The sequence below is a fragment of the Podarcis cretensis genome (assembly GCF_951804945.1).
Source record: "Podarcis cretensis genome assembly, chromosome: 12".
In the NCBI taxonomy this organism is placed as follows: Eukaryota; Metazoa; Chordata; class Lepidosauria; order Squamata; family Lacertidae; genus Podarcis; species Podarcis cretensis.
Window position 1 is genome coordinate 10,549,533 of NC_137181.1, and position 21,494 is coordinate 10,571,026.

A 21,494-nucleotide genomic window follows, 5' to 3' on the forward strand; every position below is an offset into this window, starting at 1 on the left:
TCTTGACAGACTCTGGGGTTGTGCGCCCATCTCACTTAAGAGGCCAGGGGCCAGCGCTGTCCGGAGACACTTCCGGGTCACGTGGCCAGCGTGACATCGCTGCTCTGGCGAGCCAGAGCCGCACACGGAAACGCCGTTTACCTTCCCGCTGGTAAGCGGTCCCTATTTATCTACTTGCACCCGGAGGTGCTTTCGAACTGCTAGGTTGGCAGGCGCTGGGACCGAGCAGCGGGAGCGCACCCCGCCGCAGGGATTCGAACCGCCGACCTTTCGATCGGCAAGTCCTAGGCGCTGAGGCTTTAACCCACAGCGCCACCTGCGTCCCAGAGGTAGATCACAGCAAATTATAGATCATGAGACAACCATGAGACAGTCACAATATTGCCAGTGAAAATTAGCCAATCAGCAAGCTTCTTGCCATGCTTCCAGCTCCTGGTCAAGCACGGAGTTCTAGTTCTGCTTTCCGATGCTTGCAGTGACGCTCTGCCTAACCTCTCCCCTAGTTATGACAGGACAGAGGGTTTGGAGATTTTGTGGTTTTGCTCTTCCTGTTCTGTGGATTAATTTAGCCTGTATCTGAGGGGATTTTGTACCAGAATCTCTGATTCACGTCTTCCCCTTGTCCAGGGTACACAGATGTTTGTAGGGGAAAGGTCGGCTCCTAATTTTGCTGTTTCAAGCAGTATGCAGTTAGCTAAGGCACAGCTTCTTTTGATTCAAAATGGATTATAAAATACTGTAAGCCTTGATTATGTGTGAGCATATATGAATATGTTGATTTCTGATAACTGATTATATGAATAGCATAGGGGTAGCCCTTCTTCCTTGCCTCAGTTCCAGCATTGCAGGGGGATAGACGGCCGTTGTGGTACCTTCGAAACCTACAGTTATTTGATTATAAAGTACAACAATTCCACATTCCGTTTTTTTAACTACGTATTTATGGATAGAACTGTTTTGCCTTACAGGTGCATATTTTATTGCTTGTAGCCGACTTTGGGACTTTGCAGTGAAGGGGGACTAATGAGCCTAATAAAATTCAAACCGTTTCATATGTAAACGCAGTTCCAACTCCCATACAGATACATGCTGGGATAAATAGGGCTGTTTTGAGGGGGGAGGGGGCTTTATTCCATCAAAATCCCATTTCTTTAAAAAGAATAAAATAAAAATTATAGAATAAGAAACTACCTCTTTCCCCTCAGCTGCCATGTCTGTTTGTGACATCACTCACAGTCCTTACATAGCCAGGGATGGGAAAACATCTGTCCAACCCTACTAGGCCTCACATTTTTTTGGGGGGGGGGGAGGGCACTTGTTAATAAAGAAATGATGACTGAGGAGCCCCCTCACAGCCTTCCCCTGCATTTGCTAAATAACCACATCCCTCATTTGTGTTGTTGGGATAAATTTATATAACATTCCAATGAACTTACAGAAGAATATATCTGATATACAGAAGAATATCAACAATCTAGCACATAATTTTACCCATAGTGTTTTGTTTTTCCAGAATCTGCTGAAACAGAAGGGAGAGGTCAGCCGTTACCAGTAAGGGAGGAAATATTCCTTTGAGAAGCTTCTCCCAAAATGGAAGGCACACAAGACTCTGTGATTCTCTTCTTTGGGAGGTGTCTGTCGTGTGGGTAGCCTTAGGAAGCTGAATGCGAAGGAGGCAGGTACCAGCCCTTTGGATTGCCTCAAGGACAACCTGGGAGCATCTCTCACCTGCTGTGCTTGTACTTCCTCACTCTCCCATTCGCTACCTCTGCACCTAGCCCAGAACAAAAACCAACATCTAGTCCTTTGAGCCCCACGTTGGACAAAAGATTCCTGCAGGGGGTTGGACTCAAAGACCCTTGTGGTCCCTTCTAAGTCTACAATTCTATGATTCTGTGCTCTAAGGGCATTGCTTTCAAGTGAACACATCATTCTCAGTGCTCTGAAACACATTTAAAAGGCATTCAAAGGTTTTTATAAAAATAATCTTTATAAAAAACAATAATTTATTAGTTATCCAATTGAAATTGTCATATGATCTCAACAATCAAGCAGAAACCACCTAAAATGGCATGAGATATAAAGTCTTTCTTCCTGTTCCCGAGAGATTTGAAGCTGTTAAAAGGGACCAAATGGGGAAATCCTTTCAATTCCTAAGAGGCAGTGAGTTGAGGGAGGCCAGGGCCACATCCACACCATTTGTTTAAAGTGCCGTGAAGCACTTTAAACACTCATGGCTTCTTACCCCAAAGAATTCTGGGAGCTATAGTTTGAAAAGGGCGCCCAGAGTTGTTAGGAGACCCCTCTGTTCCCCTCCCAGAGCTACAACTTCCTGAGTGGTGTAACCACCCATCCTTTCCAGGGAATTCTGGGAATTGTAGCTCTGGGAGGGGAACAGGGGGGTCTCCTAACAACTCTCAGTCTCCTTAACCACATACAGTTCCCAGAATCCATGGGGGGAAGCCATGCCTGTTTAAAGCGTCATAGCACTTCCAGTGAACGGTGCGAATGTGGCCTAATGTTTCTTCCCCTCATTTTTGTCAAACTGCTTGTCTTGCTCCTGCATTATGGTATATAAGCTTCCATGAACCACAGCTTGTTTCATCAGATTGATGATGTGATCTCCTGAAACTCACAGCCACAGTGGGGAATGCAGAGGAGAAGAACAGACTTCATCACTTGCAATCCAGCAGATGTCCGCCTGCAGTCTCCCTTCAAAGCTCCTTCCCTCAGTTATGGCCACGGCCTTGTCCATCGCTCACTGTCAGTATTTCACATTCATTTCTCCGATGCAAATAGGGACATTCTGTGGTTCTCTTCATGACTTTCATGGCTGGTCTCGTGGAAAAGCTTGCCGACTCCGGACATCCCTGAAAGGCAAAGGCAAACAGATGAGTGGGATGGCCACCATCTGACAGCGTCCACCCAGACACCTCCACTGGTTTCTGCCTGCCTAGGGAATCCACTGACATCATTTAAATGCAAATGCAAACTCCACCAGCTTCCGCCTAGGAACATTCACCTGCTGCCATTGGGCAACTTCCCTCCTCTGTTTGGCTGCCTATTAACAAAAAAGGCTTCCAAACCAGTTTGCATCCATTTCAGCCAGCGTAGCCTTGCGACATCCACTAGCCTGAATGCAAACGCTTCCGGCAACCATCCACCACCTGCAGCTTCGCCAGGTCCATTGCCAGACGACCGCCTGCTTCAGAGCTGAATATCAGTTGCCTTCAAGTAGCAATCCCACTAGCAAGTAAACTTTGAACTTGCCTTCTCCTTGCTCCACAGCATTTCAGTGCTGGGTGATTGCCTCCTTCCGCCTGCCAGCTTGCTGCCATGGGGCAGCAGACCACTAGAGCTGAGTGCCACCGCTGCTGCCTATTTCTCTCTGGGGAGGGCAGCTGCCTTGCCTTTTGCCTTGGCCAACATTTATACCCACTCAGCTGCCTTTTTTTGTGACATCACAGTCAATGGTAGCAGCTGGGGAAGCATCACCACCACCCCGTCAGCCCTCACAATGGTGGGTGCAGCTCAGCAACCATTGGCTCCTTGGCCTATTACCAAGGAGATATACAGCCAAAATCAGGTGGAGAAGAGGGACTGAAGAGGGAACACCATTCGCAGTACACGGGACAGGAAGTCACAGGTCTTGGGAGCAGCTGGGCTGGCACCACCCCTGTCCTCTCTAATATCAGTGCCACTCTCAAGTCTCCAAGGTGGTCCTTCCACCAGCCTTGTTTTTAGATGTGCAAGGTTTCTCTGGTACAGCCTCCCGAGTCCAGTTCGTCCACATCCTGCAAAAATGCACTTGTGTCCAGCTTTCCATGCAAAACTTTAAATTACTTGAGACTCCAGAAGCCGCTTCAGTTTCTTCCCAGAAACATGGACCTTCTCATGAGCTTCAACATAATCACCAGATTTGATGAGCAAGTGAGTGGAAATCTCCTACAGAGTGTTGACTTGTGGCTACCATTCCAGAAGCTCTTTCTCCAGTTGCATTACCGGTAATTCTCTTTGGCTCTCCTGAATTGAATGAGGATTAGCATTTCTTTATCCCAGCTTTTTTCTCCAAGGAGCTGGTATACGTTGCAGCAAAAACAATGAACACAGCTACCTTGCCTACCAGAGAAGAGACTAAAGGAGCACGCTTCTCGATGTTGTTGCTTATGGCAAAGTTTAAGAATGTATGAATAGCAATCACACATTGCCTGTGAGATTAGGATAGTAGATGCAATTGAAAGGCAATTTGCTTTTTTTTTTTGGATCTGCCACCTCTACAGTGGCTTGTTGGTGAATTGGAGGCACTGCTGGTGTCCTCTCACCCTTCTTCCTGATGCAGAACTTCACTCACCTCTTCTTCCCTGACAGAGGAAGTGCCATTTTGTGGTTTGCCTCAGGTGTCAAAATGTCTTGAGCTGGCCTTGCCAGCAGCCATAAGGCCCAACCAGTCTGGCAAGTGCTCTGCGTTAACAGTATGTGTACTCTATAGAACATTAAAGAATTGTAGAACCTTTTTGGCAGAAGAAGCAGGTTCAAATGCTTTGAATAAATAAAATCAGTCCTTTTTTCCTGGGGGAGTGCAGGGGTACGCATACCCCTAAGCATGTTGTGAATCTTAAGTTTGGCCTCATTGAGGGGCAGTATTTCAATATGAGTTGGAAAATAAGAGTACCCCTAAACATTTTTTAAGGAAAAAAGCACTGAATAAAATAACCCACTGCGGCACAAAGGGGTTTCAAGGCAGATGCCCTGTGACTTCTCTTTAGGAAGGTCAATATGGAAAGTTCTTTGAATTCCTTCATCAGACTGAATGGGGATGAGGGGAAAGCTGGCATAGTGTGAAAGTCACAAAGTCTGCAGTTGTAATAGTTTAAAGCAGAGTGCTGGGGGAGACTTGCAAGCTAATGAATTATTTATTATTCATTGGATTTATATACCGCCCTATACCGGGAGGTCTCAGGGCAGTTCACAGAATAAAATCAAAATATAAAACCACAAAATACGTAATCAAAATAAAAACACCAACCCAATAACCACCCAGGTTATTGTCAGGCTGCAACCCTAATCCTAGTTACTTGGGAATAAGCTCCATAGAATTCAATGTGTCTTACTTCTGAGGAGCCATGGTCAGCAAATAGCCATGGCACATGCCCTGATCGGGGGGAAATAGGGAAGTTGTTCCTACAAATCACCAACACAAAATATTTGTAATTTATTGTTTATTTTAATATACAAAAAAAGATAAATTTGAAATAGTTCTTTCTAGGTTTTTTCCTCCTATTTGTTGGAGCGGAGCTGCTTCACACAGGGCAAAAATACTACATTCATACTGGTTTATTCGGGCACCCTGAACTTAGCTGAAGCAGCAATACCCAAACTTGGCAGATCTAATTTCAAACATGAGACTCGTTTCTAAAATACCACAGTAAAAAGGAACAAAGATCTATTGCAAATTTATGAATTATGATACAATGTTTCAAAACATTTCCATTTCATAACTGCATACAGCGGATGTCTTCTTTAGGCCATCTTACATATGTATATCTATATTTATATATATAATATATATAAAAAATCAGCACAATCCAAAAGGGGTTACAGCAATGAGCTCAACTCTCTGTATACTTTTTTTGTGTGTGTTTGTGTGTGGATACTTTAATATAAATTTTGTTAAGTCAGTAGTACAAGCTATCTCTGGTCTACTTTTTTTTTATTTTAAGCTACAAGAGTGAAATATAACCTACAACATTTACGTTTCACGTATCTTGGTATACAAACAGTACATTGGAATTTGAGCCAGGACCAATAGTCATTTTAATTATTTCACCATCTGGTAGAGCTTTCTGCATTTATCAATTTCCTAAACTAGTTACTTAATTCTCATTTCTGAAGTTTGCCAAGAATTCAAATTGGAAATCTTGTGGGAACAGGTTACTGCAAACTCCTCTGTAGGCCTTCTATGTACAAGTTAAGTAACACAGCTTAATAAGACATAACTATTCATCATAAAACTGATACACACATCTCACTATGCTAGACTAGTTTTAGGACTTTATTTCCTTGAATAAAGCATACCATTTAGAAGTAGTTAATAGAAGGAACGATGGTTTTAAAAAAACAACTAAGAGTGTATTTTTTGTGCCCCCTCCCTTCCAAATTTTGTTCTATCCTGTGACATTTACTATAAGCATCTAATGGTATAAACAATGCAGAAAGCTCCACAAACTGACAAACTGTACTTAAGTCAACTTTACAGTAGGAAATTCACCAAACTTAAGGACAAAATGTGACAAGTATTCACAGGTGAAAGACTGTAGGCTTCAGTTCTGATATTCAAATGGTGGTAGATTGGCAAGAGGAATGCCCTGGCTTTGTGCAAATGTAGGGGCATAGAACTGGAGACCGAGAAGCATGTTTTAAAATCCGCAGTAACCACCTTTTTGCGGTATCAGCAAGTATCACTATATGACAAAACTTTTAACTTCATAGGAAGTTTTGCAGGGGACAGGTAGCTCAGTCTCCCCTCCCCCTGTAACCACTAAAAGCTTCACAAATGTTTGACACTGAAAATTTCGAAAGGCGTTGGCGGAGGGAAAAAAAATTCTCTCCAACCTGCTGCGCATTTCAATTTTGATAGGAAGGTCTCTCTTATATTGGTAAAACAGCATGTCTCAATGACCAGGAATAAAAATTGTAAGACTGAACAGATTATTATTATTAAAAAACCCCGAACCATTCCCTCCCCGCCCCCCCCCCCCCCCCCCCGTTCCCAAAAAACCAAGATCAGTAAAAATAATGCTATAGATTTCCATTCCAGAGAAAATTGTAGTGCTGTTATTTGGAGAAGATCAGTCTCTACTAAAGGGCTCAATATGGATCGCCCCATGCTCTGTCCAAGTTGTACCCCTTTGGAACTTCATGTGCAGGGTCATGATAACCGGTGGCACCTATCCGCCATGTCAGATGTTCCAAGTAACTTTGACCAGATAACCAGGAAATATCTCCCAATAAAACACTGAACACAGTAGAAATCAAGGAAAGGAAGCACTTGTTCATAACACCCTCTTGCTGTACATACATCCAACACAATTAGAGCTTGACACAAAAAAAAGCCCTTTTGGTTTAACTGGGAGTGGGGAAAGGAACCACAAGCTTCAAAAATGAAATGTAAGCTGCAATCCCTAGGGATCCATTTCCATTTTTTCCTTTCTGCATATAAATTATATAAAATATATAACTTATATAACACTTGTGTGTAGCGTGGTTCCTTGTCTGCATATTTTACAATCTTGCAGTACAAAGAAGATTCCAGAAAGCAACACTGTTATAATGTGAAGTTTGAGGTAACTGGTTCTTGAAATCCAGAAACAACAATTGGATAATGAAAAGCAGTTTCTCTTCCCCCCTCCCTGTAACATCCTGATGGCGGGGGGAGGAATTAAAAAGAACTTACAGCAGTTGCTTTGCATGAAAATAAATGAAGGCACAAAGAAAGAGCTTTAGACTTCGGAAATGAAGAGCTAAAAATAATGTTTCCACAGTTGTGTCCTAATACAAAATGAAGAACTCTGTCCAAAATCAGGTTTTTTTAAATTAAAAGGGGGGGGGAGTGTAAGAAACAGAACATACTGACCAAGTTTTTAGACAATGAATTGGAAACTTTTTGTGTGTGTAAATGACAGATCAATGGATCCTAAATTTGACTACCAAGTGATGGGCCTATTCATTGTTAAAGTCTGGCAGCAGCCTGAGCACCAGAAGTATGTATAAGGAGGCTTCTGAAAACACATTCACAATTTGTATTTTAGAACATGACACTCTGGTTTAAGCACTTTGCTGAGCTGCAATAGGAAGTTCAGCACCAAGAAGACTGCAAGGGGTTAAGCTGTCAGTCATAAAAATGGCACATGAAACTCATATTTCATCATGGTAATAGGCGACAGGAAAACCTTGTGTTGCCCCCTCCCTGTTGATTTCCAAACCAGCCAACAACCTGATGGAAAAGGACCATGTGATTGACCTTGCTGTGTGTGGGTTCTTTGCTAGCCAGATACTAGATTAACTTCCAAGCTGCTCTGGGCCCTCAAAGTAACCTAAGATTTTGAGCAAGGATATCAGTTTCACCCTGAAATTCCAAGCTTAAATAGAAGATGCTTGGTTCAACAACTTCAGGTATCCAGAGTCATGAAATCAGCATCCTTGGAGTGAAAAACTGAGGGATATTCTATCTCAGCCATGTTGTCTAAGTAATCAATCTTCTGATTAAGAATTTGGAAGCACCTGGTGTGCACACATGCTCTCTCTCTCTCTCTCCTCAACAATTCTTCCCTTCTCTTTTTAGGGTTAACCACTGTGTGTAGCATGTCAGTTAAGGCTAGCCAAGGTTAGCTTTAGACTGGGTTTGCCAATAAGCTTTAAACCTTGGTTGCAAATTCTGTTTTCAAGCTAACCATTGTTGGCGTTAACAAAACACTATACTATACTGAAAAGGGAAGGAACAATGGAATTTGTGGAGGAAATAAGTAATGGGAGCACATGTCCCTTGATCTCATGCCCATGGTTACTAGTTTGTGAAGTGTTGACTTTGCATTGGGATGCTGAGGAAGCAAAAGGCTTCCTCTTTTGAAACTCTGTTTACTTAAAAACAGATGTTTTTAAACATCTGTTAACTATGGGAAACTTGGCAGTGCCCCATTACTACTGTCAAAAAATGAAACATAAAGCTCCTTTACATTGCCCATTGCTTTAGTTACGGAAAGCAAAAGGCTAACTTTTATAACCCGGAGAAATTTGATTTGCAGATATTAATCAGTGCATTTCAGCATGATGGAAAGAACTACCAGGAGCCCATTGCCAAAGGAATGCTGACAGAACATCTCTTTACAGATCATATTGTCAATGTGGTACATATAGTCACTATAAACAGAACTGCTGGCATGTTATGGAGCAGAAATCTGATTTGCTGTGGTTTTCATAAATGCTTAATAGATAAGGCCACACAAATTATCACAAAACGCATCAAAATGTGTGTTTTCCATAAGGAATTTGTACGAAGGCTACACAAATATTTCTGTTGTTGTAGTGGTGGTAGAATCTTAAGGAGGCCATGAAAAAAACAGTCAAAAGTGTGGGGTTTCTGTTTTCGCAAAAGGGATTATATACAAGAGGAATACATAGTGAAGTCTACAAGTAAGTTGGCAATTCATGAATTCAGGCCACCTTTTCTCTAGCTAGTTTTAAATCTGGCTTCTTTTTTGCTGTGGCTGCACAGGATTCCTGTTTTCCATTTTCCTTGCAGAAACATATTGGGCAATACTCAATGTTAGCCATACTCAAGAACACACTACTGAAACAGACTTAAGTCCATTAATTTCATTGAGTCTACTCTGATTAATGTTGAATGTCATCCATTATGCTTTACAAAATAATTTGTGGTATGAAATAAATTTTTCAAACACAGTGCAGTTTTCATTCTTCAGGTGTGTATGTGTGTATTCAAAGGTCACTTCCCATCTATATAAACATTTTAAAATAGCATATTGAAATAATCAAGAAGAAAAACTCATAGTGCTGTACGTTTGTTTCTTAACTCTAAGAACATTAGTGGGACAATACTGCAACAGCATTATGATTGTGCTTTTATATTGCATGAACACCCTTTAGAAAATTTGGATTTCTCACCTTTATTAAAAGCCCACAGCACCTACTGTAGCATATTAGAATTGCTACCACAGGCAGAAAAATCAACAAGTGTTCTGCTATTCTAAACCAGAAAGAAGTACTGTAGTCGTTTTGCATTATAGCTGCCACTTTTGAAAAAAAGACATCACTTTCATATTAACAAATTTCAAAAGGGAACAAAGAAAACACCTATTTTAATATTCTTAAATAAGCATAAACAAGTACTTCTCAAGGAGTGACATTCAGAAGCCCAGCATAATAGCCATGTTTTAAAATATAAGCACAGTTAAGATTACTTTAATGCACTGTGGGCTGACAATACAGTGCTAATGCTGCAAAGATCTAGATTAGGGGTGAAAACAATCTTGCACAGCGGATTTTGATATTGGTTACTGAAGAATGAAGGCTGCACCATAATTAATTTAACCCCTGTAGGATTTCTCTCTGTGTGAAGTGGGAAGATTTAGGAAGCTGAATAAGTCCAGTCTGCAACCCTATTCTCACTTACCAGGGAGTAAGCCCCAATGAACTCAAATGAACTTACTTCTTAGTAACGATTGCACTGCAAGAATAGTCAATATTTCAGGAACCAAAGTAGTTTAGGATGCCCACAAAGGGTTGATTTAATGTTGGCAACAGGTTTGGATTTAAACCAATATCGTATTGGGGAAGAATTTACTCTCGTGTACCAGTGGTGAACTATTTTATTGCTATATAAAGAAGCAGCTTTAAATCAGGTGTACAGAACCAGCTTAGGGACAGGAAGACTTAAAAGATACTACTGGGGATTCTGTGAACTCTTTCATAGCGAAATAAAGCTTTGATCAAAGCAACTGAGAAAGCTGCATCGTATTGATGCTGAAATATTTACTATCAGTTCATTAAACACATCTATCGGACACAAACGATGTCATATTGCCAGCGAGGTAGCAACGAAGGACACAAGACAGGATGTTTGCGAGCAATAGGCATGTTTATAGCCGACCACCAAGTTTTGCTTAACCAGCCAGTGACAAAATGATCTGTAAGGAGCAGAGAGATGCCATCAACAGGTATGAAACAGTTAATTTTGGTCAAAAAAATATATTTGTGCGTCCTGCAGTAAAACAAGTTTAATGCAACTGAGAGTGGGAGGTGTGGACATCCTTTTCCCTTCCCATAAAGGGAAGGTTGAAGTTGTTGTCTAGTAGGCTATAAAACTCATATGGCACTTTCAATAAATACTTTAAAGCTTCTTAAAGAAACCAGAAGGTTGTGTGTTTGCTTCTAAAGAAGAGAAAAGCAACTGCTGTAAACCAAGCCTGTTTTAGCCATCACATAAATAACGCTGCGAGAAAATAAAAAAGGAAATCCAAAGCAGCAGAGTTCTTACAATAATTAAAAAACAGCACATCTCTTTCTCCACCATCATTAACAACCTGGATCATTAAATCTCACATTTAAGAAGATATATAGGTTCGAGGTGTATTTAAGCTTAATTGTTCTTATTTCACTTCATCCTCTCCGAAGCTTCTGCCATTCCTCTTTACAACATCAATCACAAAGATAAAGTTACTTTGGGTCTTTTACACAAATTGTTATATTGTCCCAGTTTGAGCCTGTTTTAAATGCGACCAAATTCAGCCCAATCAGTTCAAAGTTGGGACTTTCCGAGTGCTTAGCTCTCACCCTGCCTTCTTGGGGATAGCAAAAGGAAGGGGTTGTTAAAACGCTACACAAGCCACAATGCCTGGTGGGTCACACAAATTGTGCAGCCCTCTCCACATTTTGCTCCGCAAAGGAGAGCAAACTTAACACTCTGTGTTCCGAAATTACAGGGCGAATCCCAAGTCAGGTTTGTGAATCTAATAAGTGTAGTTAAATTCAATATAAAAACACGGTGAAAAAGAGTAAATGGGGAAAGGCTTTGCCTTAAAAAGCTACACGTGCCTTAACTTCTTGTAGTATTTCAGCCAATAAAACGATTCTCGTGTTTTAACCATTAGTGTTCAGATTTAGGCTCAAACATGACAGCCTTTAAGAATTATGGGTGGGGGCAACCTAAACATCAAGGAAGGTGTCTGCATTTGTCACATGCAGGCATCTCCAAAAGTTAAATAGATGCAGACTCCTCAACTCTGAATACATTCGATCCTTAAAAGTAAATCACACTGGTTTCAGTGGAGTTTACTTCCAAGTAAGTAAAATTTAGAATTGGTGTGAAAGATGCATGTTTAAGCACTGTTGAGTCTAAAACTGGTTTGGATGTTCAAAAGATGCAGGGGGAAGAGGGAGAGGGAGTGACTGCTGCTGATTCTCACTCTTCTGGACCTCGGTTGTTCCCCCAAGGCAAGGGGTGCAATGCCCAACCCCCAGCAATGAAAATGCACCCCCACACTTTGAATTGCACCTGGAAACATAGAGACACTTGCTCTTTCCTAAGCAATGTCAAAAACAACTCTGTACTGTTTTTATGGGGGACGGGGAAGAGCAATCCTTTGCAGGACATCTGCCTCATCAAATCCATCCAGCAGTAAGCCTGCGATTTTATTTTATTTTTTGGAACCATCTAATTTACAGGTAGTGAAACTGCCTTGGCAGGAATGGGCTGGGAATTAAGAGGCCCCAAGAACATATCCAAAGGTAATTTTTAATACTATTATCGTCAGGTAGTGAGTGTAAATAAGACAACTTTCTTTTGCGGATTGATGTTGCAGCCAGAGGAAAAAGTTAAAATTTCATGAGAACAAAACGAAAAGATGCACTGACCTTTCACTAAAACAGCTTGTGCTCCCCACTGCCCTCCAAAAAGTAAGAGAATGGAAACAGCCTTTGCAAAGAACAGTGAATAATGCCCAGAAACCTTTTTTATAGGCAGTTATTCTAAAACCGTTTACACTTATTTACAATGGTGCTTTATAAAAAAAACCAGAAAAACAAAAAAAAAATGGTAGCACTTCCTAAAATATTTTGGAACTTTTTTTTTTTAACTTTTTTAAACTTTTTTTAAAACTCCCTTGTCATAAAAGCCAACTTACATTAAAATATACATACGACAAGACAACACAACTAACAAAATATATAATAAAACTCATACAAGTAGAAAATTCTGAGGTATTTCTGGTTTGAGGTGATCTGTGGTCGTGAAGTTTTTTCAAAACTTTTTTTTTTTTTTTCAGTTTTAAACCTCGGAAGCCACGTAATGCGTATGTGTGTTCTAATTTTTTTCTTCTTTTAAAAAATCATTGCATGGTTTGCAAGTTAAAAAAATATTTAAACGTTGAATCAGCAGCATTAGGAACATTCACTGATTAGAGCGAGTTTATGGCATAAATAGAATCAACCGTATTGAAAATACGCACCACTGTTAAGATGAAAGAGTTGGGTGACAGAGTTCAGAGAACGAAGAATCAAGAAGAATCAACTTGGAGGTTTGTCAACCGACGGCGAACCTTGGCCTGGGTGTGACAGGCCCCAATAGGACAATGGAACTTACTTCCGAGCAATGTATACCAATATGCTTAGGATCGGGGCCAAGAAAGTACAAATGATCAGCTACACCAGGCTACAAAAATGAAGCTGAGCTAGAAACCCCCGTTTCAAAGTGGTTTAAGTGTCATGGCTTCCATTAAAGAAGTCTGGGAAATGTAAGCGTTGGTAGCCATTAATGCTCAAAATAAAATAGAAGCCCACCGAACCACACAACCTGCCCTGACAATTTCATTGGAGATACCAAAAGAAGCTGAAAAGATCTGGAATGGGTTTAAATCTGTCACACAGATGTGCTCCAAGACAAGAGTAGACAACAGGGTTATCTCCACATATCCCATCCACATTGGCCAACCCACTGAATAAAGCACATTTCCTTGGAAATGTGGGTACATCAGGATATAACAGCTAAAATCCAGAACCTTTAAGAATTTCACTAGCGGTGGTTCATATTTACTTGGAAGTAAGGCCTATTGCTCAGTGGGATTTGCAAGGAAATCAGTTTCCGATCACAGCATTACATGCTAAGAACCTGTTGCAGGCATTAACGGTCTTCTATTTTAGCTTACATGTTTTGTTTTCCCTTGTATTTTTATTTGAAAACGGACTTTTAGAAACTCCAAACGTTGCTCCAATCGGACGCCGCGTGGGAAATTTGCCCAATGCAGCAATTCATCCCCAAGACCGCATTCTCTGAACTTTTTTTTTAAAGATATAGGGGTTTTATTTTTCCTTTATTTAAATACCACTGAAGCCTGAGGTAACGAAAGGACCTAATTCCGCCGGCGATTCGCTGTGACCCAACTTTCTCCGTGCTCCGCAGCAGTTTTAATACTCTTGCCTCAAAACTTGCCCCTTCCTCTCACGAACTGTTTACCTGAGAAGTAGCTCCCTAAGCAGGTGTTTCTCCAGAATGCTGCCAGAGTTCAACGTCTCTCTCTCTCTCCTCTCCCAAGTCCCAATACTAAACTTTTCCCTTTCGATTCTATACCATCAAAGAGTGAGCGTTCTTCTTCTTGGCTCCTCTCCCAACTCCCCGCCTCCCCCCTCACCCCCCACATTACGGCGACACCCGTTACACCCGTAAAAGACACGTCTGCTTTTGTTTTCTTTTTTTTTTTCCTTCTTTTTTTTCTTTTTTTTTTAAGCTCGCTGTCAAAAATAGAAAAGGAACAACGGAAAAAAGAAAAGTCGCGGGGTGTGAGAGTCTTGTTATGAGGTGTGATCTTATGTAACAGTCTTTTTAAGCTTGCAGCATGTCCTTGCAGATGGGTAGGTTTTTTGTTTGCTTGGTATCGCCGATGCCTCGCGTAGAAAAAACAGACCGGACAAAAGAGAAAACCCAGAAAACAGGATCATTATTATTATTTAAAAAAGGGAAATAAAAGTGAGTCCATTGAGGTCTTGAGGTACCTGCACTGTTATCTGCATTCATTAGTCGGCACCCGAATGCTTGCTGAGATGTCCTCGTTTTCCTCCCGCCCCCCCTCGTTTTAATACAGTAGAGCAATGCGCTGGTAAAATTGATCCAGTCAAAATAATAATAATAAAAACATCAACGACAATAATAATAACAATAATAATAATAACAATAAAAAGTCAAGATTAAAATAGCAGCTGCATTCGTGTGTGTGTGTGTGTGTAAATGTATCTGTGTGTGTGTGTGTGTGTGTGTGTGTGTGTTGGATTGTGGTTTAACTTCTTTCTTTTTTTAAAAAAATCCAGTGAGTCTGGAAAGACCACAAAAAATAAAACAAAAAAATGTGAACCAGGCTTTAGATACTTGACTCTTTGGGCAACAAGTCCACGTTGGTGACAGAGGTCACAATGGAAACGAGGCAGTCCGAGGTAGGGCCGTTTACTGATTTGCGTATCTGAGAAATCCGCTCCTCTACGCAACCTGCCGAGAGGCGGGCCTCTGCGTCGTGGTCCCAGCATTCTTCTATCGTGACACAAAGCTGTGCCAAACCCTGGAGACAGAGGGTAAGAGGACAGGGGTGTTTAGCTCATAGGACACCAAGGGTGGAGTTAGGAACAGCATTAAGCATAGAATCCCACTTCCCTTCCCATCACTGCTGACCCCGCCTGGTCGCTGCTAGGTGCTGCTTCCTCAAGCTGGGATAAAAACTGGCGCTGATTTCTTCATGTTTATGAAAGGCGAACCATATCACATTTATATATTTCAATTTACTCATTTTGGAACATTGATCACCCACTTAACTATTGAAGGAAAACCTCTAAGTGGTGTGCAATATGTAAAAGAACAATACAAAACTACTAAGAGTCAAAATTTGTGGAGTCCGGCTTCAACGATCGGATTCAGTGGTCAAGAAAAGCCAGAATGATTAAAGGGATGTCTAAAAACAGACAAGAGGAGCGTCCTATGCAGCAGAGAACAAACAGCAGACACGGGCTTACTGCTTTAAGTGAGATCTAGGCCTTTGTGGCATGTTCTACAGATACTATTTTTTCAACCAACACAAACAATCTACCAGTCTGGGGAATTTATTTCATTAGTTTAGCTCTCTTTTATTTTTCTTATGTCTAAATGGATGCCCAGAAGTGTTCTAAGGAACGGCATCCGTATATTAATTGGACCAAAACCCAGAAATGGCTTATAAAACAACGGCAACAGCAGCAGCAACAATATAAAGCAGGTTTCCTGGGTCTACACAAAATCAACCCCTCAGAAAAACTCGTCACTTAGGCCAAGACCCAAAGAACTTTCTATGTAGACAGAGGCTTGAAAATGCTTCTCCCTGACCTGATTTTACATCTTTGTAAAATTGGACCTGATTTTACATCTCTGAATCCTCTGAATTTCTGTTTCATTCATTTTCATGGTGTTTCTTTCATATATGTGCTTTCCCTTGCTCTTATCTGTGTTTATTTCTATATTACATTTTTTAAATGTTAAATGCTGTAAAGATGCTTTTAAACAGATAATAAAATACATAAAAGCTGAGGAGACACACACACGAGAGAGAGAGAGAGAGAGAGAGAGAGAGAGAGAGAGAGAGAGAGAGAGGTGTGTGTGTTTGTGTATAGACAAACAGGCCTGCCACCCACATCACATTACATCACAATCTGCTTTTTAAAGTCCCCGCGGATTAGAACATAAATGAATGAAGAAAGCTGATGTAAAAAGAAAACACGGATCCAAATCTCTGCACAGTGCTTGGAACTAGTTCAAGGTTCCTCGAATTCAAGCCACATTATAATTTGAAATAGGTTTTCTTCTTTTAAATCCAACTAGAGAAACCAGGAGGACCTGCTAATCTCCCTTTCTCTTCTTCTTGCTCCTCTCACTGCAATCCTAATGGCTACTCAGAACCACTGCAAATTAAGGCAATGCTAATAGTAATAGTGCAGGACGCAGGTGGCGCTGTGGGTTAAAGCCTCAGCGCCTAGGGCTTGCCGATCGAAAGGTTGACGGTTCGAATCCCTGCGGCGGGGTGCGCTCCCGCTGCTCGGTCCCAGCGCCTGCCAACCTAGCATTTCGAAAGCACCTCCGGGTGCAAGTAGATAAATAGGGACCGCTTACCAGCGGGAAGGTAAACGGCGTTTCCGTGTGCGGCTCTGGCTCGCCAGAGCAGCGATGTCACACTGGCCACGTGACCCGGAAGTGTCTCCGGACAGCGCTGGCCCTCGGCCTCTTGAGTGAGATGGGCGCACAACCCCAGAGTCTGTCAAGACTGGCCCGTACGGGCAGGGGTACCTTTACCTTTACCTTTAATAGTAATAGTAATACTGATACTAATACTAAAGGTAAAGGACCCCTGGATGGTTAAGTTCAGTGAAAGACGGCTATGGGGTTGCGGTGCTCATCTTGCTTTCAGGCCAAGGGAGCCGGCGTTTGTCCACAGACAGCTTTCTGGGTCATGTGGCCAGCAGGACTAAACTGCTTCTAGCACAACAGGACATTGTGATGGAAACCAGATCACACAGAAACGCCATTGACCTTCCCAACACAGTGGTACCTATTCATCTACTTGCCCTGGCATGCTTTCAAACTGCTAGGTTGGCAGTACTAATACTACCACCACTGGTAGTAATAATAAACCCCACCAAATTTTAATCTACAGTGGTACCTCGGGTTAAGAACTTAATTTGTTCTGGAGGTCCGTTCTTAACCTGAAACTGTTCTTAACCTGAAGTACTACTTTAGCTAATGGGGCCTCCCACTGCCGCCACCGCGCTATTTCTGTTCTCATCCTGAAGCAAAGTTCTTAACCCGAGGTACTATTTCTGGGTTAGTGGAGTCTGTAACCTGAAGCGCCTGTAACCTGAAGCGCCTGTAACCTGAAGAATCTGTAACCTGAAGTGCCTGTAACCCCAAGGTACCGCTGTAGAGGGTTTTGTCTTTTTTTAATGCTGTAAGTCAAAAACTTGTGATTGACTTGAATGGGGCTTCCTGCTCTACAGCACGGTGCTTTTTGAACCTAGTTGCTAGAGAAGGGATTTAAACAGTATTAATGAGAAAGGACATACAGGGTGTTTAAGCCAGTGATCCTTGAATGCAGGGCGCATCTTCTTGTGAACCACCACTTCCTGTAAGTCCTCGAGTGATGGATGCTGACCGATCTCCTCTTCGAAAGGCAGCATATACTCATCTACCGGACCTGAGTTTGAATAGGAAGGAAAACATCATTATGTGGCAGAGCTCCTTGGAAGAGACAGAAAGCTCTAATTCAGGGTGACCTATGGCTGTGTACACATTACCAGCTTAAAACAGATAATAACAATAACAATATATTATTTATACCCCGCCCATCTGGCTGGGTTTCCCCAGCCACTCTGGGTGACTTCCAACAAAACACTAAAATACAATAACCTATTAAACATTAAAAGCTTCCCTAAACAGGGCTGCCTTCAGATGTCTTCTGAATGTCAAGTAGTTGTTTCTCTCTTTGACATCTAATGGGAGGGCGTTCTACAGGGCGGGTGCCACTACCAAGAAGGCCCTCTGCCTGGTTCCCTGTAACTTGGCTTCTCGCAGTGAGGGAACCGCCAGAAGGCCCTCGGCACTGGACCTCAGTGTCTGGGCTGAACGATGGGGGTCGAGACGCTCCTTCAGGCATACTGGACTGAGGCCATTTAGGGCTTTAAAGGTCAGCACCAACACTTTGAATTGTGCTCGGAAATGTACTGGGAGCCAGTGTAGGTCTTTCAGGACCGGTGTTATATGGTCTCAGTGGCCGCTCCTAGTCACCAGTCTGGCTGCCGCATTCTGGATTAATTGCAGTTTCCGGGTCACCTTCAAAGGTAGCCCCACATAGAGCGCATTGCAGTAGTCCAACTAGAGCTGACTTGTTCACTTTTTCTCAGTTTGGATCAAAGCTGGGAGTATTTGGGGGGGGGGCAGAACCACATCGAAACATAAAATTTCATAAGAAGTAACAGGATAGATACAGGATGAATATGGATTGTGGCTAACATCATGGAAGTGAACTGGATGAAGAGTAAGCTGGAATATGTACACTGCCTAAGTCTCCACAGCAACACCAGAAAGTGGCAAAGATCACATTTCACACATACATGCAGGCCCCACTATCAGAACTCTAATTATCCAAGATCTGTTACCCAAATAATTATACCCAAACTTCAGTATATGAATGGGAGGCTCAGATCTCCAAATAGCCATTTAAGCTGGCTTGGTTTCCCCAAACCATAGTTTCAGTATCTACCATTTTTCTGGGCTTGGACAAGTAACTGCATTTAGCAGAAAACAAAAGCAAAAGTTTCCAATCTCATCTTTGTGACCCTGCTGAAAGAGAAGAGGGAAGTGTACAAGCCCAGGACTCACCCAGTCTCATTCCCATAGCACTAATTCGGAGCATTATACAGTGGTGCCCCGCAAGACGAACGCCTGGCAAGACGGAAAACCCGCTAGACGAAAGGGTTTTCCGTTTTGGAGGCGCTTCGCAAAACGAATTTCCCTATGGGCTTGCTTCGCAAGACGAAAATATCTTGCGAGTTCCTGTGGGGTTTCCCCCCTTTTTTCCCCTTTTCCTAAGCCCTAAGCCGCTTATCAGCTGATCCGCTAAAAGCCGCTAAACCGCTAATAGCGCTAATCCACTAAGCTGTCAATGGGCTTGCTTCGCAAGATGGAAAAACCGCTATATGAAGAGCCTCACGGAACGGATTAATTTCGTCTTGCGAGGCACCACTGTATCTCAATGCTTCCTTTGGTACAGAACAGACTGTTCCCTTTATGTATTTAGATTCAGAGCTTATTTTTCAGTCATCTAGCACTCCAAGTGTCTTACAGTCAGTAATTAAAGCAAAGGTACAATACTACAAAAGACAATAAAACATACTGAAGGTTAAACCAACCGTTTAATCCTAATATTGTCTCTTAAAATGAATATGAATAAAATAGGTCAATGAACTCAGAAGGCTCAAAAGGACCCAGTATGCCTGAACTAGTGCTTTCCAACTGATTAAAGAAATATTGTTAATTAATCCCACAAATTTTAGGTGACTGACCAATTAATCTATTCGGTTTGCATGTGAGTAATTCTGGCTTGAGTAAATTTAGTAGTATAGGACATAAAAATAGAGGGAGGAAGTATACTATCTGAACTGAAAGCCTAGAATTAAACAGATAAGGAGAAAACAGGCCATTCTCTAAAAACAACAATTACTTATAATCTCTGGAGGTCCTTAAATTAAATCAAGAAAGTTCCTAAATGTTGCATATGCAGGCACAGAGCCCACATGTGTGACTGCACAGATAGCATGAAGAAAAATTACTTATTATTTCGAGTTTCTAGTGGTCATTAAATTGACCTTTTGCAGCAGGCAGTACAAAGTTTGCAACCCTTTTGACTACTTCTACATTTCTGGCTCTCAAGAAGAGTGCAATATTGTAAAAGTTCTTGTGTAACCCCAATACATAACTATAAGGAGAAAATGTTATCTGCCATATTGTTGTGCATTCATATGGGAATTTTTCCATGATCTTAGGTATTATTATTTTTGTTGTTGTTGTTGTTGTTGTTGTTGTTGTTGTTGTTGTTATTTACTATTTCTTACTTCGCCAAACCTTTATTAGGCATTACAAGTATAGGCCATCATAAAACATCCACATATAAAATTTTAAAATATATACAACTGAAGAGCCTCGTAAAATATATAACAACAAGGATTTTCATTGGGATTTCTTCCCGCTAAATAGTGCCACTCACCACTCTAAGAGATGCTATTGACAAAAACTCAGCCACCCTTGTAGTTAGGTAAAGGTAAAGGGGCCCCTGACCATTAGGTCCAGTCATGACCAACTCTGGGGTTGCGGCGCTCATCTCGTTTTATTGGCAGAGGGAGCCATGTGGCCAGAATGACTAAGCCGCTTCTGGTGAACCAGAGCAGTGCACGGAAACGCCGTTTACCTTCCCACCGGAGCAGTACCTATTTAACTACTTGCACTTTGATGTGCTTTCGAACTGCTAGGTTGGCAGGAGCAGGGACCGAGCAACAGGAGCTCACCCCGTCGCGGGGATTCGAACCGCCGACCTTCTGATCGGCAAGCCCTAGGCTCTGTGGTTTAACCCACAGCACCACCCGCGTCCCTCCCTTGTAGTTACTTCTGGGTTAATGTCAGACAGATAGAATCTGAGATTTACTATTTCATAAAAGTTTATATACCACTTAATTGTTTGGGGGAAACCTTAAAAGCGGAGAGGTGACTAAGGGGGTCCCCACTCTGCTGGCAACATTCCAGCTGGCCAAAGGCATTCCCAGAATTTCCTGGAAACCAGAGACAGTGGGAGTAACTCCAAGTGTGCATGCACACGAAAGCTCATACCAAGAACTAACTTAGTTGGTCTTTAAGGTGCTACTGGAAGGAATTTTTTTTGTTTTGACTATGGCAGACCAACACGGCTACCTATCTGTATCCAAAGATAGAGATTGTGATACTTACCATCAGCTGCTTTGCACCTGGAGACCAACTCCCACAAGACTAGCCCCATGGCGTACATGTCTATTCTCAGGAAGGCGTCTCTCTGGAAGTTTATTGCTCCCTCTAACACCTCGGGAGCCATGTATCTTCTTGTTCCCACCTGAGTCAGAAAGAGGAATCAGCCACTGAGACCAGTGTGGCAAATACAGAACCCCCATCCTTAAAACTGTGGGCATTTTTCTTGTTTCTTTAATTTATACCATACTTTTCCATCTATAAGACGCCCCCTGTTTTGCGGGACTCAAATTTCAGAAAATGGGGGGGGGGAGATCACACAGGGTTGTTGAGCTTTTGGGCGGGGGGCGGGAATTGCTGCAAATCGCTCACCCGCATGCGCCACAAAATCCGCCTCCCGTCTGTCCCCTCGCCGGCAGAAGCTGCC

General features: G+C 42.1%; 1 protein-coding gene across 2 annotated transcripts in view; it reads right to left on the reverse strand.

Moving 5' to 3' along the window:
* Window positions 1-9,071: 9,071 nt before the first annotated feature.
* The window catches only part of ACVR2B (activin A receptor type 2B), a 138,344-nt gene continuing 125,921 nt past the window's right edge, over window positions 9,072-21,494 (reverse strand). The window contains exons 9-12 of one of the 2 annotated variants that reach the window (XR_013831823.1): window positions 21,074-21,212; window positions 17,641-17,771; window positions 13,758-15,119; window positions 9,072-13,681 (exon numbers count right to left, since the gene is read on the reverse strand). Coding sequence is in view for 1 of the 2 variants with exons in the window: in XM_079946920.1 (XP_079803046.1) it covers window positions 14,925-15,119; window positions 17,641-17,771; window positions 21,074-21,212 (465 nt within the window). In the remaining variant the exon portion in view is untranslated. Of the gene's footprint in view, window positions 15,120-17,640; window positions 17,772-21,073; window positions 21,213-21,494 lie in introns of both variants that reach the window. The other variant, XM_079946920.1, reaches the window with a different exon arrangement.